The following is a 15,857-nucleotide window of genomic DNA, read 5'->3' on the forward strand; positions in this document are numbered from 1 at the left end:
AGTTTGAGGACCCCTGGCTTAAACTATATGTCTTAAGTTCTGAGAAAGTTTATGTTGTGATTTTTTTTTTTCTTCCCTCCTTTTGCCCATTCCTCTCTATTAGTCCAATTCTCTTTTAATCAAAGTAGTATGTTGGAAGGGAGGAGGGAGTGCAGAGGAAAAGTTGGTATGGCCAGGACTGGTAGAATGGGCATGATAGGGAGGAGAGCTCCAATTATTTTTTCCCTCATCCTAGCCTAACCTAAAACCATTCTATCCTACACTGACTTCAGCGAAATACTTTGTGAAGCACCAGGCATCACATCACAGAAATCATTACTGCCTTTGAAAGTGAACTATACAGAGTAGTTAAGATTATACTGAGTTTTAAGAATTTAAATTATGGGCTGAGGTTAAGGGTGTTGGCCTATTTCTTAGATCACTCTGAAAAAAGACTTCTGAATGACTTATTTGAAGTTGTGAAATTTATGGAAGGTAGTGAACATATGGAGTAAGTTACTAAGGAAGGTGATATAAAGAAAGAAAATGAGTCTATCATTTAACACTCACTGTGGGCAGAACATCACTGAAAATGTTGATGAAGTGATTAACTAGCATACATAAGGGAACTAAATTTTTGGAAATAAAACGTTTTTAGGATTTTCATATGTAGTTAATTTCCTTAACATTTTTCACATGTGTCCATAGCTGTGGTTGATTTGCTGCAGGAATTAACAGATATTGATACACTCCACGAGAGTGAAGAGGGAGCTGAAGTGCTCATTGATGCTCTGGTAAGTTGGAGATTTACTGCTTTGGAATTCCTTTCATTCTTTTTAAGTGAGTAACTGTCACTGCCATTTTAATCAGTTAATGATAAAGTTAAATACTTGGGAATTTAAACTGACTTTAAACTCAAGGTGGCTCAACAGTGGGGTAGTACAGAAATCTAGGGCTATTTTAATAGGAATTTTGCTTACAGAACAAAAGAGTTTTTAGAGTGGATCAGTTCTGAAATTAAGGGACACTGGATTAAGTGCATTACAAACTTTAGTTTTGTGCATTAAGTGCACTGTGTCATACTGGGGACTATGCTTTGGAATTAAGCTGGTTGTCAAGACTGAACTTGAGGGTATCCTCAGCTACAGTAGTGTCAACTCAGATGGAAAGAAGGGTTACTAAACCATCCAGATGGATCCCTATGTGTTATTATATTTTTATTTTGTTAAAAATTTCTCAATTATATTTTAATTTGGTTTTGGCATTACTGGGGAGGGGCTTATGTTTTTGATTCCTCTACTTTACTAAATGTCAAGAGAAATGGAAGTACAAATTATTGAGATTTTTATCACTTTGCCAGGCAGAGAATTTATTTTGATCTTGGACAAATCAAGGCCCCAATTTACTTTCCCCTCATCATAAAGAGAGGATCTTGGGCCAAATTATCTCTAAAGTTCCTTCTAGTTCTAGCATCGTTATCACTGTGTGAAATAAGAGATTTAAAGTGGGAAGACTTTGGGTTCCCATTCTGATGATTCCACTGGATGATCTAGAGCAGGGGTCCTCAAACTTTTTAAATAGGGGGCCAGTTCACTGTCCCTCAGACTGTTGGAGGGCCGGACTATAGTAAAAACAAAAACTTTGTTTTGTGGGCCTTTAAATAAAGAAACTTCATAGCCCTGGATGAGGGGGATAAACGTCCTCAGCTGCTGCATCTGGCCCATGGGCGTAGTTTGAGGACCCCTGATCTAGAGCAAAGCCCTTAACTACTCTAGGCCTCATCTGAAAAATGGGGGAATTGGACCTGTTGACTTCTTAAGGTTCCTTCTGACCTTCAACATGTGATCATTTTGCAGACAAAGAAGCTGAAGCTCAGAGAGATTAAGTAATTTGAGTAGGGCCACACAGCTAGTTAGTGATAAAGGTATCAAGATCAAAGTCCCTTGACTCCTGGAAGGATGTTTTTTTCTTTTCTAGGTTTTCCTGGTTAGTCTTTTTCTTAAAAAAAAAAACAAAAACAAAAACAAAAAAAACCCAAAACTTTCAAATAGTGATTTGGTTGAGGTCCTTATCTCAGTGAGCAGATTTGGTGTCAATTTCACTGACCCAAACCTTTTCTCTTCTGCTCTTTATACTAGACTTTTACCATGCACTCTGGTTCCTGGTATTTGGAATGAGTGGAGAGGTCATGAACTGAGTCGATATGAAGAACTTTATCTTACATAGAAAGAGGTGCCCAGCAGAGCCAATAACAATTGAGTGTGATGAAAATTCCTATGGCCATTTTTCTTTCTAGCTGCTTCCTGGAGTGATTGGCCACGTTTGTAGAACACAGGGTTTTTTGGGGGCTTTGAATGATTGTGTTGAGAGAAAAGAAATCAGATGGGCTTTTGTTTGGAGGAGTGTTGGGGGAAGGCAGCTGCACTTGCTTTTCCATCAAGTCCCTGTGGTGTCATCCACACAAGCTTACCTTCCAAAGGTTAATTGCAGTGGCCCTGAATGCATCTTCCTGCATAGTCCCTATGCTGTTTTTAATTACCATCCTTTGCCTAGAAGGTTGTTGCATGAAAAGGATTGAGGAGAAAGGAGCAGGTAGCCCGCCTGCTGCTTGTAAAAATGGACCTGGAAACAGCCATTTGAACAAAAGCCCCTTTTCTGTTTTCTGTGTTGCCAAAACCACTGACAAAAGCTGGATCTTGCAGATTTTATTATTCACTTAGAAAGAAACAGTTCATCAGTAGCCTGGGGAGTCATTAGGTAGCTCCTGCATAGGAGCTTTTAATTTTTTATTATTATTATTATTTTTAAGATTTTGGTACTAATCTCTTTATTACAGTGGGATTTATATATATCACAAGGAACTGAAAATTTCAGGATTAGCACTAGATTGTCTGTTTCAGTCGAAAGCACTTGGTTAGTACTAGGAGGTTGGGGAAAGATAGGCTTAATTTTATTTTTATTCTTTATTAAGAAACTTTTATAAGAATTCTTAATATTGAAAAGACTTTGATTTCTTTGTAATTTTAATTTGGGGCCAATATGAAAGGCATGGAATGGCATAAACAGCAGCTAGAGGGCATCTGATAGAATTTATTGTGAGATGTAGTTTGTAGTTATTTTCTCTGTCTTTTCCCCAGATGGAAATTATAACCCTGTTGGGGGAAAGAGTGCAATATTAGCATTCTCAGGGTTCCTTTAGTTTTTTATCTTGGTTACACAAAAGCAAAATTAAATAGCCAACTTTAGATATTTGCAGGGCTTCCATGGGTAAAATAGATTAGATTGTTCTGCTTTCTTTCTGAAGACAAACTAATCATGGAAGTTATAAAGAGACAGAGTTTAACTATAAGGAAAAACTTCCAAAAAATAATTAGTTATCCAGAAGTGAAAATTGCTTCTGTGGGAGATAATGGTAGGTTTCCCATTACTAGAAATCTTTCAGGGGAATGCTGGACAAGTCTTGGTCAAGAATTTGTTTTTTTTTTTTTGTTTGTTTGTTTGTTTGTTTTATTTAATAGCCTTTTATTTACAGGATATATGCATGGGTAACTTTACAGCATTAACAATTGCCAAACCTCTTGTTCCAATTTTTCACCTCTTACCCCCCCACCCCCTCCCCTAGATGGCAGGATGACCAGTAGATGTTAAATATATTAAAATATAAATTAGATACACAATAAGTATACATGACCAAAACGTTATTTTGCTGTACAAAAAGAATCAGACTCTGAAATATTGTACAATTAGCTTGTGAAGGAAATCAAAAATGCAGGTGTGCATAAATATAGGGATTGGGAATTCAATGTAATGGTTTTTAGTCATCTCCCAGAGTTCTTTTTCTGGGCATAGCTAGTTGGTCAAGAATTTGTAGAGACAATTCTTACTCAGATATTAGTTGTAATAGATGGTCTTGGTCTCTTCAGCATTTCAGTTCTTTCAAAACTTTTCTAAGACATGCAACAGTATAAGGTACCCAAAAGTTCCTAAGTGAGGGGGGAAAAAAAGAGAAATTCTTATCCATATCAATGAGTGTTTTTACATTGCGCTAATGAAACCTAGTGTTTTGAAAACTTGTCAGTACTTTTTAGAGATATCTTATAAATTGTTAGTCTTTCAATCAAAAATATTTATAAATCTAAAAATTGCTATAGCTGAAAAGGATCCTTCATTCTAATCCTGGCATTTAAAAAACAAAACCAACCATTACTGCCACTGTTGTTATAATTTCATAATGAATGTAAAATGCTTCTTTCACAATCTCTGAAGGGAAAGTGATATGGGTATCATCAACCTCACTTTATAGATGAGGAAAGAGAGCTTAAATGACTTGCTTGTTGTCTCATTGAACCCAGTTTCTTGATTGTGTGTGCAGTGATTTATTATATCTTACTTCCTCTCAGGTTTTATTTTTGTGGCATTATTGAATTTTTTCCATGTATTTAGACTGTGTGAGGACATTATTCTGAATCTAATTCCTTTCATATTTAAAAGTTTGGGGGATCATATGCTTAGGGCCTAACGAAAACTTAGATGTTATCTATACCAATACCCTCATGGTAAACGTGAGGTAAAGTGACATAATCAACTTCTTTCATGGCCTTATTCTGATCCAAGATGAAATCTAAAACCATTTCTGGAAAGCAAAGAGGTATAAGTGTTTCTTCTCATAGCCAGGAGATGCACAATACATGTTTTCTTGAGAAAGAATAAGAAACAATATAAAACTAAAAGGTGAATTTTCTTAGAACCTCTACTACCTTCATGTGTGATGCTGCTAGTGAGTGATTTGTCTATTTACTTATTTGTTTATTATTTCAAACAACTTCCTTCTTCTAACATTTCTAAATTTGTATGAACATATGTATATTTTAAATTATACTTTTGCTCAAGATTTTAATTTTTTAAAACTCCATAGATTGCTTTGTAGTCTTGGGCAAGAAATTTTTCCCTCTCTGGACTTAGTCTCTTTATTTTAAAAAATCTGAGCATTAATTTACATGTTTTTTTTTTGAAAGGTTCCTTTCTAACTTTTTTGTTCTATTATTCTAGTTTTCATGACTCCAAAATCTGAGAAAGATTGGTAGGTCTTTGGTAGGTCATCCATGCTTCATACAGAGCCCTTTCTGCTTTCTTTTTCTTCTTACCCTCTCACCCTTTTTGGATAAATAGAAAAGGTTATTTGACTGTGTTCTTGTCTCACTGGAGACTACAAGAGTGTCATTTGGAAGATCTCTTAAGCAGAGAAAATCAGTAAATTTATCGGAGCATCTTTGACTGAATGCATCCTGATTTTGCAAACCAGAGCTACTCCCTTCTATGATTTAATTCCAGGCTTGATTTGTTTTTTAGTATCAGATGTAGCCACAGTTCCTGAAGATAGGGGTGAAAGTGGACTGGAAGGGTTAAAGGAGTAGTATAGAATACCAGTTTCTTCTGCTTACCAACAGATTCATTGTGATATACCTAGAATAATTATTTTTCCAAGGATTCTTTTGCACTAAATGCATTTTGGCTTTCTTTTCCTCCCATTGCAATAATTGAATTTAACCCAACTAAACATAAAGTTTAACATAATGTAAGTGCAGAAAGCAGATTGTTTAAAGTTCCATTTTATTTTATGACAAGATATAAGATTGTTCTCCAGAGTGACTCACATCATGCATATAATAGTATAGTTCTTGAATTTTCACAAGTTCTTCACAGACACTGCTACTGCCCATTTTAGACAGTGGAGATGGAAGACATAACTAAGGATCAAGAGGGAGAAAAAAAATGAAGATAAAATAGCAGTGAGGAATTGAAACTAGTGAGGCAGCTTACAAAACTGACAGATGAGTGGTATCTGGTTAGAGCTGGAATGTTTGCCACCTCAGAAGTCAGGGAAATTAATGAAGTCAATCAAAGTGATTTAGGGGGGAAAACAACTGATATATGGTTCTTTCTTCTCCTTTCTCTCCTCCCCCCAAAGTTTTTCTGTTTTGTCTCACAGCCCAAAACTGTCCAGTTAATTAGGAAAAACACTGTGAATAGGTATAGTTAGTGATGAGATTTGAGAGCAGGATTTTGAATGTTCCCATTCAGAGGTGGAAAACATCTTAGTGTAATGAGTACCGTATGTAGAGTCAAAAGGAACCTGGGTTTGAATAGCCTTTCTTTTACTTACTACTTCTCTGATCTTTGGCAAGTCATTTAATATTTCTGATCCTATTTGTTTATCTCTAAAATGAAGGGGTTTGGATTAGATTACTTGTCAGGTGTGCCTTGCAGCTTTGAATTTATATGATTCCATGATCTTGCTTTTTGTGTTTGAACACTCATTATATAATTATTTCACTGTTATTTGCCACATGGGGAAAAGATGAAACTAAAGATAACATTTGCATTCACCAGGAGTATTTATCAGTAGTTTCAACTTACCTTATATGTGTTCTTTCTAGACCTCTAAGAAATAACAAACAACTAATTTAAGCCTTCCTAGCAAATTCTGGAACATGGAAGTCACCAAAAATCATACAGCTAAATTCAGCAAACATCAGTAAGCACCAATTATACAAGTGTGCAAAGTGTTGTAGACTATTTGTAAGATATCTTTGGGAACATAAAATACAAAGACTCTGCTCACACGGGTCTTACAATCTAAACACTATAATCCCTGGGCATTGATAGATTAGAAAACTGGCTAGTTAAATAGCTATTCATTTGCTTCTATATCAGGTGTGATAGATGACAGTTTTGTTGAGTCGGGGAGAGCTTGAACAGGGGAGGTAAGCATTGCACTAGAAATCAGAACTTCATTCTAGTCTTAACTGCAATTAATTAGCTCTATGACTTAATAATTTGTGACTTTACCTGTGTGAGCTACAGTTTCCTTTACTATAAAATGAGGATACTACAATAGCTTCCCTCCTATCCATGTAGAAGGATTGTTTTGAGGGTAAAATAACAACAGATGTGAAGTAGTTTGCCAAATACAAAAAATTCAATTCACTAACTCATATGCTCCATTTTCAACAAATAAATGAAAAGGACTCTTAAAATACAGGTAAGCTCAAGAAGGATTTACATATTGGGTTCTGATTAAATTATGGAAGTTAGAAATGTTTTCTATTATGACCCTAGGCTTTTGAAGTCAGTATTTGGAGACTTTGTTATTCCATCAGACATCTTTTGACATTGCTACTAGAGAGGGAACATTGGAAAAATTAGATGGTTGAAGTCATCTGTGTAAGATTTATTATTTTCTTAAGTATTATAAAAATTTATGTTAAGGAGTAAAGTATAATAATTTATAGAATGTCAGAAGGAGAAGGGATCTTGAATATCATCTTGTCCAACACCCTCATTTTACCAATGGACACACAGAACAGAAAAGAGAAATGCCTTGTTCAAAGTTTCCTCACCTAGTTAGCAGCAGGATGATGACTCACACCCAGGTTGTCTGATTCTCAGTTCTCCACTCTTTCTAAGACATTCTCTTGCAGTTGAGAGAAGTAAGAGAACCTGGGTTCACATTCCCCTACTGAGTTTGCTGCATTTTTCATTTGCAAAATGAGAGGATTGACTATATTGCCAACAAAATTTCTTCCTAGTACTGCTCTGCCATTGATTAGTAATCTCTGAAGTTCCTTCTAGCTCTAATTCTCTGACCTTTGATTGTTTTTTTGTTTCTTGAGACTCCTCCTTGGGGAAAAGTACAGGGGTGTATTTTCTGAGCTAAAAGCATTGTGGGGAAGGGATTCATTTAGTTAGATAGGGAATGGCAAAGGAAAGATGGTAGTCTATTTGGGAGCCTTTTCACAGTCTTTTCCATTTTGTCTGTTTTGCTTCCTTTCTGGATCTTGCAGGTGGATGGTCAGGTGGCAGCTTTGCTTGTTCAGAATTTAGAGCGACTAGATGAATCTGTGAAAGAAGAGGCGGATGGAGTCCATAACACGCTGGGTAAGGGGATGCACATATATTATCTCTTAGCTTTGTTTGTTTTCTCTATAATAAAGTCAACAGCCGGATGTTTTTCCTCTTGCTCCCAAACTGCCTCTTCAGAAATAAAGGCCCTTGTGTAAATTTCATATAACTGCAGCTTGAATTCAGTTTGCAGGTAATAAAGCAGAAATCCACTAAATAGGTAACCCTCCTAGGCTGAAATCAAAGATTCCTTTTAGTAAAGCTGTTCCAGGAAAACTCCAGTTTTGATGGAAGGACTCTGCTGGGTGACATTTCAGGATTTGGAAAGTATTCATTTTGTGATTTTATTCCCTTAATATATTAGTTTTCCTTCTAATTCACCTTCACTAGAATGGCAAACTTTTGAGCAGTTGTGCTCCTTTATAGGGCATTTTATTTAGAAAAGCTTCAATGTTCCATTCTTTATGTATAGTTTATGGCATAAACTTGGAATTGAAATATTGCTTTTAACTTGTCTACCTCTTTCTTTTGTGTTCATTTAAGGAGATTCCTTTGCAGTAAAATTTTTTAAGTAGTCTTCTTGATCACTGCAAGTTGTCTTATAAAAACAAAGATGACCCATAACCAGAGCCTTGGAAATGAATAAGATTCCAGAGAAGGAGAAATTTTGGTGAAATTAGGTTTTTATTTTCTTCCTCTATGCTTGTAAGCTGTTCTCTGATAGTTTCAGAATCTGTCAATAGGAATTATTATAAGGGAGTTGCAGAGTTGTGAGAGTAAGTGAAAGGAGAGTATTATAGTATGGAAATGCAGGGCTTGTAATTGTTTCTAGATAGAATTAAATTTTGGTTTTGCCATTTCCTACCCCACTGGAGGATTTTACCAGAACAGTAATCTTAAAATGGCCCTGGCAATAATATTTGATGGCACTGTGAAAAGATTATGACAGTACCACTCCCAATTCTGTTACTCACTAGTTTTGTGACAGTGAGCAGATCACATCCGCATTTTGGATCTTAGTTTCCTCATCTGTAAAATAAGGTAACTGGATTAGATGATCTTTTGGTTCCGTATTAACTTTCTTTTCCTGAGAATTTAATCTAAAATGATGTATAGAAATAGTGAAAATAGATGAAACATTAAAAAGAAATGGAAACTGCAACTAAATGGATTGATTTTTCTTTTCCATTTGATTAGAAAGGATGAGAAACATAAAAACTAGCACCAAGTGCCATCTTTTGGGAATGACATTCCCCCTTCCCTGACTGAAGGAGTCATACCTAGGGTCCTGAGTCTTACATAATGAGAACTGTTGGAATAATCTGAAGTAACTTGATCCAAGGTTACACAGCAAGTGATTGGATGAAATTTTCTAGTCTCCTCTTGTCTTGCCTTATTTCTCTGTTATAACTCAAAACTTCCTCTCTCCCCAACTTACCATCTTCCCCTTCCAAACCCTAGGCTTTATTTTTACCTTTAAAAAACAAAACAAAACAAAACGCTATTCCATAGCTTAATGTCTGACAGGTAGGTATGAAGGTTTCAGAAAGATAGTAGAAAAAGAAAGATGGTAGGTGAATCTCTCAGTGGTTTTTCAGCTGCCTATCAGATAAATATTTAAAAATAAGAATTTTTAAGTGGCACTTTAGAGATAGCAAGCCTATTAATATTTATAGTTGTGTGCCTGATATTCCACTCAACCAACTATTCCCTCCTTGGCCTTGTGCAAAAATTATTTTAGTTAGTGAAAATTATATTTTCCTTTAGTGTGATCATAGTTTTTTTTTTTTTTTTTTTTTTTTGTATCATGTTTCTTAATGGTGCAAAGAAAGGGAATGAGAAAAGGACCATTAGATAATTGGGGGAATGATTTTGTTATCTACTCTTAACCTCTCTGATTACTTCATAGTTCTTGGTGTCCCAGTATTATATTGAAAAACTTGAATTGGATATGAAGAGAGGAAGGTCTTTAGGACAACAGTTGTTCATTTTGTATTTTCTGAGCTAAGACCATGCTCTGTTAGTATACTCCTCCTCCCTAGCATTTACTACTATATACTTAGTTTCTTTTGACTTACATTACTTCCAGCTTTGTGAGGGTTGGTTACAAATGTAATTTAAGTTAAAAAAAAAAAATTCCCCAAACCTTAGGAATCCCTTGGATCAGGCAAAAAATAGCAATATCATCAGATTGGTAAGGAGAGGTTGAAGGAATTAGAAAAAGAAGCACATGAATATTAGAGTGAGTATTCTTAGTAATAAAAGTGAAATTATTTTTACATATGATTGATTTCTCTCTTCAGCCATTGTAGAAAATATGGCCGAATTCCGACCAGAAATGTGCACAGAAGCTGCCCAACAGGGTCTCATGCAATGGTTGCTGAAGAGACTGAAGGTGAGTTTTTCATTGGTGTAACTTCTGAATGACATTGATGAACATTATCTCTCCCCCTTCTTCAGTCATTGTATTAAGAATTAGTCAAATGAAAATGTAGTCGTCTTTCAGTGATTCATTGGCTGCTTATTCAATTTGTGGCTTTTAAGTTTTACTTTTTCCTCTGCTCCTTTGAACCATTTTATTGTACATTATTGCCTCTTTTCAGAGGGTGAACAAGAGATGAAATTAAAATCTATTTCTATTGCTACTTCAGAATAGTTTTAGTTTGAGGAAGTGACACAAATCACTTTGAATCGTTAGGTCCCAAACTTCTTGTGAGGGGGATCCTACTTTTTAGTTTTCCAAACCCTTGAAATCCTTGGATGTAGTTATTGATGGTAGGGAAGAAGGAGGAAGAAAGGATTAATGGCAAAGTCTCTAATGTGGGTTTGAGGATCTTTTTGGCTGCCTAGAAATTCCTGCCTGGCATATAAAAATGTCTAATATAATAATGGATGGGAGATGGGGATCATGATTTATCATCCTCAAAAGGAAAGCTGAAACAAAGGGGAAAGGCATTTATCTTGGAGTTCTGGTTCTAGTGCTTATGATCTACATGGTTATAGGTGAATCACTTATTCACTTATCCTCAGTTTCCTCTTCTGTAAAATAGACATATTTTGTTTACCTCATAGAGTTGCGAAAATAATTTCTCTCCACTGACACAGACTGTATACATTTCCTATATTGTCATAGTTGAAAAATGAGACAGGAAACTTTGCTGTGGTGATTACTTTTATTCTTAGCAAGCCTACTTCTCAGAAAGCAAGACACTGAGTCAAGACTGATAATCAGTTTGGTTGAATCTATAAGAATTTATAATCTTCTGGAATAGCCTTTGAGAACCCAGAGTCACCTTAATTTAATATTCATTGTGTGTTGACCAGGGATGAGGCACTATTATTATACACTATCTGGAATGACTCTGTAAGAGGGAAGTACTTTCTTAAAGTACCTTTTTGAGGAATGGAATGCTCTTTATAAGTAATAAAATATACACATAGATGGGTGAAACTCTGCATTTACATAATAAACTTGACCAATTTATCCTATTGTAGTCAGATGATTGAATTAATTGACTTAATAAATGAGCAGATAATATCATTAAAGAATCAGAGAAATGGGCATCATAAGATGGAATGTCTGTGTGTTTTAAAATAATGCATTGACTGTTATTGTGAAATATTTTTAATACTAATTTTTTCTTGAAAAAATAGATAATTTTTTTATTTTTAAAGATATAAAAATCTATATCATCTGCCATTAAATAGGTACTTGAAAAGGAATTAAAAACATGGAACATATGGATTAGTGAATTGAGAATTATCTGGGTATTAATGTATATGTGACTAGTGATTATAAGTTATATTCTTAGCTTCCTGATACTGCAAATTGGAATTTTACAAAGTAAAAGTCTTCTGTTTTCTATTTCTGACAAATTGCCTTCATGGTTTGAGAATTGATATTAGGTGTTTAAGTAAGCTAAGTTATGATCATTTCTGACTGTCAAATAGTAATAAAAAGTCTCTGTTAGATTGTTTTAGCCTATCAGGAAAAAGGTGATTCTTTTCTACCTCCCATTAAAAAAAAAAAAAAAAAAATTAAATTTTTACTATTTTCCTTGTTTCTTATTTTCACCTACCAGCTAGCTTATCATATTGAGAAATAATGTGTGGGAAATGGGGATCATGCTTTATCAACCTCATCCATAATTATTCCCCCTTCAGATTCAAGTTTCACTTTTCTTATCTATGGTATCATTTCCCTACTGTTTTGGAGTTGAAGAAGCTTGTTATTTTGTTAGATTTCATGACAATCAGGAGAGGGGTAGTCCCCTGAAAACCTAGAAATAAGAGACCATCAGGGAGGAGAGAATGAGCAGTGTCAGAGGCTGAAGAGAGATCAAGAAGAATGAGGATTGAGAGAAAATCATTGATTTGACAAATAGAGACCAGTAATAACTTTGGAGAGAGCAGTTGGGGGGGAATGATAAGGTTGGAAGCCAAGTTATATAAGAGGTAAAGAAGAGAGTAAGAAGAGGAAAAGTGAGTTTCTATTGTACATAGTCTTTTCAAGGAATTAGCTACAAAGGGCAGAAGAGATATGGTACAATACTTAGCAAGAATGGAAAGATGAAGTGATATTTTTTCCAGGATGGGGAAGACATAGGCAAGTTTCTAGGCAATAGAAAATGAGCCATATGAGAAGGAAAGAGTAAAAATAAATGAAAGGGAGATAAACAGATTGTTATGGGCCAGAACTGTGTACTTGAAACAAGGATTCTTACAAGGTGCTAACTCAATGGAATTGATAAGACAATGATTATCTAGTTTAGCATGGTGATTAAATAGTTCTCTAGTTCAGTACATGTACTTAATATAGTTCCACAAGATTCACACCTAGGATGATATAATTATAATAGAGCATGTGAGCTAGGACAAACTCGGGCAGATTCATTCCATCTTCATCAGCCTCATGTTATCTGGCTTGTCCTCCTGCTCCCACTGAGTCCAAGGCCCATCTGAAGGGCCTCAAAAAAGCTAACTGGGCCCCAGGCAAGGAGATAATAAAGAATTTGGACTTTGGACTTTAGCATCTGGCTATTTTGATTGTGATTATTCAGCTGAAACAAAGGCTGCCCCAGAGACCTCCAGAAAATTAACAAGAACATTATAACAGATGAAGAAACTATGTTGGAGGAGGTGGGATGGAATGGGATCAATGGAATGGGATCACTTGAATAAGTAGAGGGGTTAGCTTTGGTAAGATTGGGATTCAGTAGAGGGTGACAGTCATATGCAATGGAGATACATTAGAACTTTTCCTAATATTAAAGTAAGGATTCCTATTCTCTCCACAATTGTTTGATATAGTTCTGGAAATGCTATCACTAGACATAAAATACGAAAAAGAAATAAAAATAGAAAAAGAAGAGCTAAAACTACGTCTTTTTACTGATGATATGATGGTTATCATATCTTAGAAATTCTTAGGTTATTAGCAAAGGTGTTAATTGAGAAAATAGTTTAAATAAGTTTCTTTTTCTTTCTCCCTCCCCCCTCCCCCAGGCAATTGGGGTTAAGTGACTTGCCCAGGGTCACACAGCTAGGAAGTGTTATTTAAGTGTTTGAGGCCAGATTTGAACTCAGGTCCTCCTGACTTCAGGGCTAGTGCTCTATCTACTGTGCCACTTAGCTACCCCAAGTTTTTTATTTTTCAAAACATATGCATGGATAATTCTTCAACATTAACCCTTGGAAAACCTTGTGTTCCAATTCTTCCCCCCTCCCCTTTCCCTCCTCCTTCCCCTAGATGGCAAGTAGTCCAATCTATGTTAAACATAGTAGAAATATATGGTAAATCCAAAATATGCATATATATTTATACAATTATCTTGCTACACAAGAAAAATCAAGTCAAAAAAGGAAAAAAATGAGAAAGAAAATAAAATCCAAGCAAACAACAACAAAAAGAGTGAAAATGCTATGTTGTGATCCACTCAGTTCCCACAGTCCTCTCTTTGGGTGTAGATGGCTCTTTTCATCACTAGTCTGAAGCATCTCATTGATGAAGAGAGCCACATCTGTCAGAATTGATCATCATATAATCTTGTTGCCATATACAATGATCTCTTGGTTCTGTTCATTTCACTTAGTATCAGTTCATGTATGTTTCTTCAGGACTCTCTGAAATCAGCCTGGAGAAAATAGTTGCACAAAGTTTCAGTTGTAAAAATAAGTCCTCAGAAATCAATAGCATATTTATGATAACAAAACCCAACAGGCTATAATAGAAAGTGAAATCCCACTCGAAATAACTAAAATGTACAAAATATCTCTGGATTCACATATTTAGGAAAGCACAGAAAATACTCATATGTATATATTTACAAAGCACTTTTTAAAGAAATAAAGAACAACTTAAATAGCTGGGAGAATATTCAGTGTTCAATGCTAGGTCATGTCAATATAATAAAAATGACAATAATGTTAGTTAATTTATATTTCAATGCTGTAGCAATCAGATTATCTAAAAAGATATTTTACAGAACTTGGTAAAATAATATCAAAATTCTTTTGGAAAAATAAAAGTTCTAAAATATCTGAGAAAATAATGAAAAGAGAAAGGACAAAGAGGGAAAAACACTTTGAGATCTCAAACTGTTTTATAAAGCAGAACTCATTGAAACCATCTGGTATTAGTTTAAAAATTAGAGAGGTAGATCACCGGGACAGACTACATAAAATCAAAAGAACATTGTATATAGTAACATCAGTAATGTTTTAAGAACAACTTTGAGGAAAACAACAGAAATCTAGTAGAAATTAGGCTATTCACTGTATTCCATAGTACATTCTAAGTGGATAAGTGACTTCAGTATTAACAATAGAAGAACCAATCTCATTATTTGATGCAAAAATTTTATTCTAGTATTACTTTTAAATACTTGATTTCTTTGATTTAAGAATTAAAAAAAAAAAAAAAAAAAAAACAACTTGTGTCAGTTTGACACAGTTTTGACCTTTAAGGTAAAGTATTCTTCAGTTTTGATTCTTCTAGTGGTTAGAGATTATATCTTTAAAATAATTAGAAGAGAATCAAGTTATTTACCCCTCATAGCTATGTATAAGAAATGTGTTCTTAGCCAAACAAGGGATAGCAGCAATTAAGAGAGATAAGAGATAATTGATTGCATGAAACTTGAAAATCTTTCATAGAAACCAAATGAATGAACCTAAGATAAAAAGGGAAATGATGGAATCAGGGAAAAAAATCTTTGTATCTAAATGCTCTGATAAGAAGAGCTTATTATCCAAGATATGTAAACAATTAGGTACTTAGTATTGAAGACATTTTACTGTGACTTTATACTTTAAATGTAGCAAGTCAGCTAGTAAACTGTTACCAGCCATATGAATGAAAGATAATGTGGAATGTTGAAGAGGATGTAGGAAAACAGGGACACTAATACATTGTTGGTGGAATTGTGAATACATCCAACCATTCTGGAGAGCAATTTGGAACTATGCTCAAAAAGTTATCAGACTGTGCATACCCTTTGATCCAGCAGTGTTACTACTGGGCTTATATCCCAAAGAGATCATAAAGAAGGAAAAGGGATCTGTCTGTATGTGCATGAATGTTTGTGGCAGCCCTGTTTGTAGTGGCCAGAAACTGGAAACTAAGTGGATGCCCATCAATTGGAGAATGGCTGAATAAATTGTGGTATATGAATATTATGGAATATTTTTGTTCGGTAAGAAATGACCAACAGGATGATTTCAGAAAGGCCTGGAGAGACTTACACGAACTGATGCTGAGTGAAACGAGCAGGGCCAGGATATCATTATATACTTCAACAACAATACTATATGATGATCAATTCTGATGGACCTGGCCATCCTCAGCAATGAGATGAACCAAATCCTTTCCAATGGAGCAGTAATTAACTGAACCAGCTACGCCCAGCAAAAGAACTCTGGGAGATGACTAAGAACCATTACATTGAATTCCCAATCCCTATATTTTTGCCCATCTG

General features: G+C 35.0%; 1 protein-coding gene across 2 annotated transcripts in view; it reads left to right on the plus strand.

Moving 5' to 3' along the window:
* CTNNBL1 (catenin beta like 1) overlaps positions 1-15,857 on the plus strand; it is a 204,729-nt gene that overhangs the window by 84,314 nt on the left and 104,558 nt on the right. For both annotated transcript variants that reach the window (XM_031954059.1, XM_031954058.1), the window contains exons 5-7: positions 676-773; positions 7,824-7,917; positions 10,185-10,276. In XM_031954059.1, coding sequence (XP_031809919.1) covers positions 676-773; positions 7,824-7,917; positions 10,185-10,276 — 284 coding nt within the window. The remainder of the gene's footprint in view (positions 1-675; positions 774-7,823; positions 7,918-10,184; positions 10,277-15,857) is intronic.

The sequence above is a fragment of the Sarcophilus harrisii genome, chromosome 2 (assembly GCF_902635505.1).
Source record: "Sarcophilus harrisii chromosome 2, mSarHar1.11, whole genome shotgun sequence".
Taxonomy (NCBI): Eukaryota; Metazoa; Chordata; class Mammalia; order Dasyuromorphia; family Dasyuridae; genus Sarcophilus; species Sarcophilus harrisii.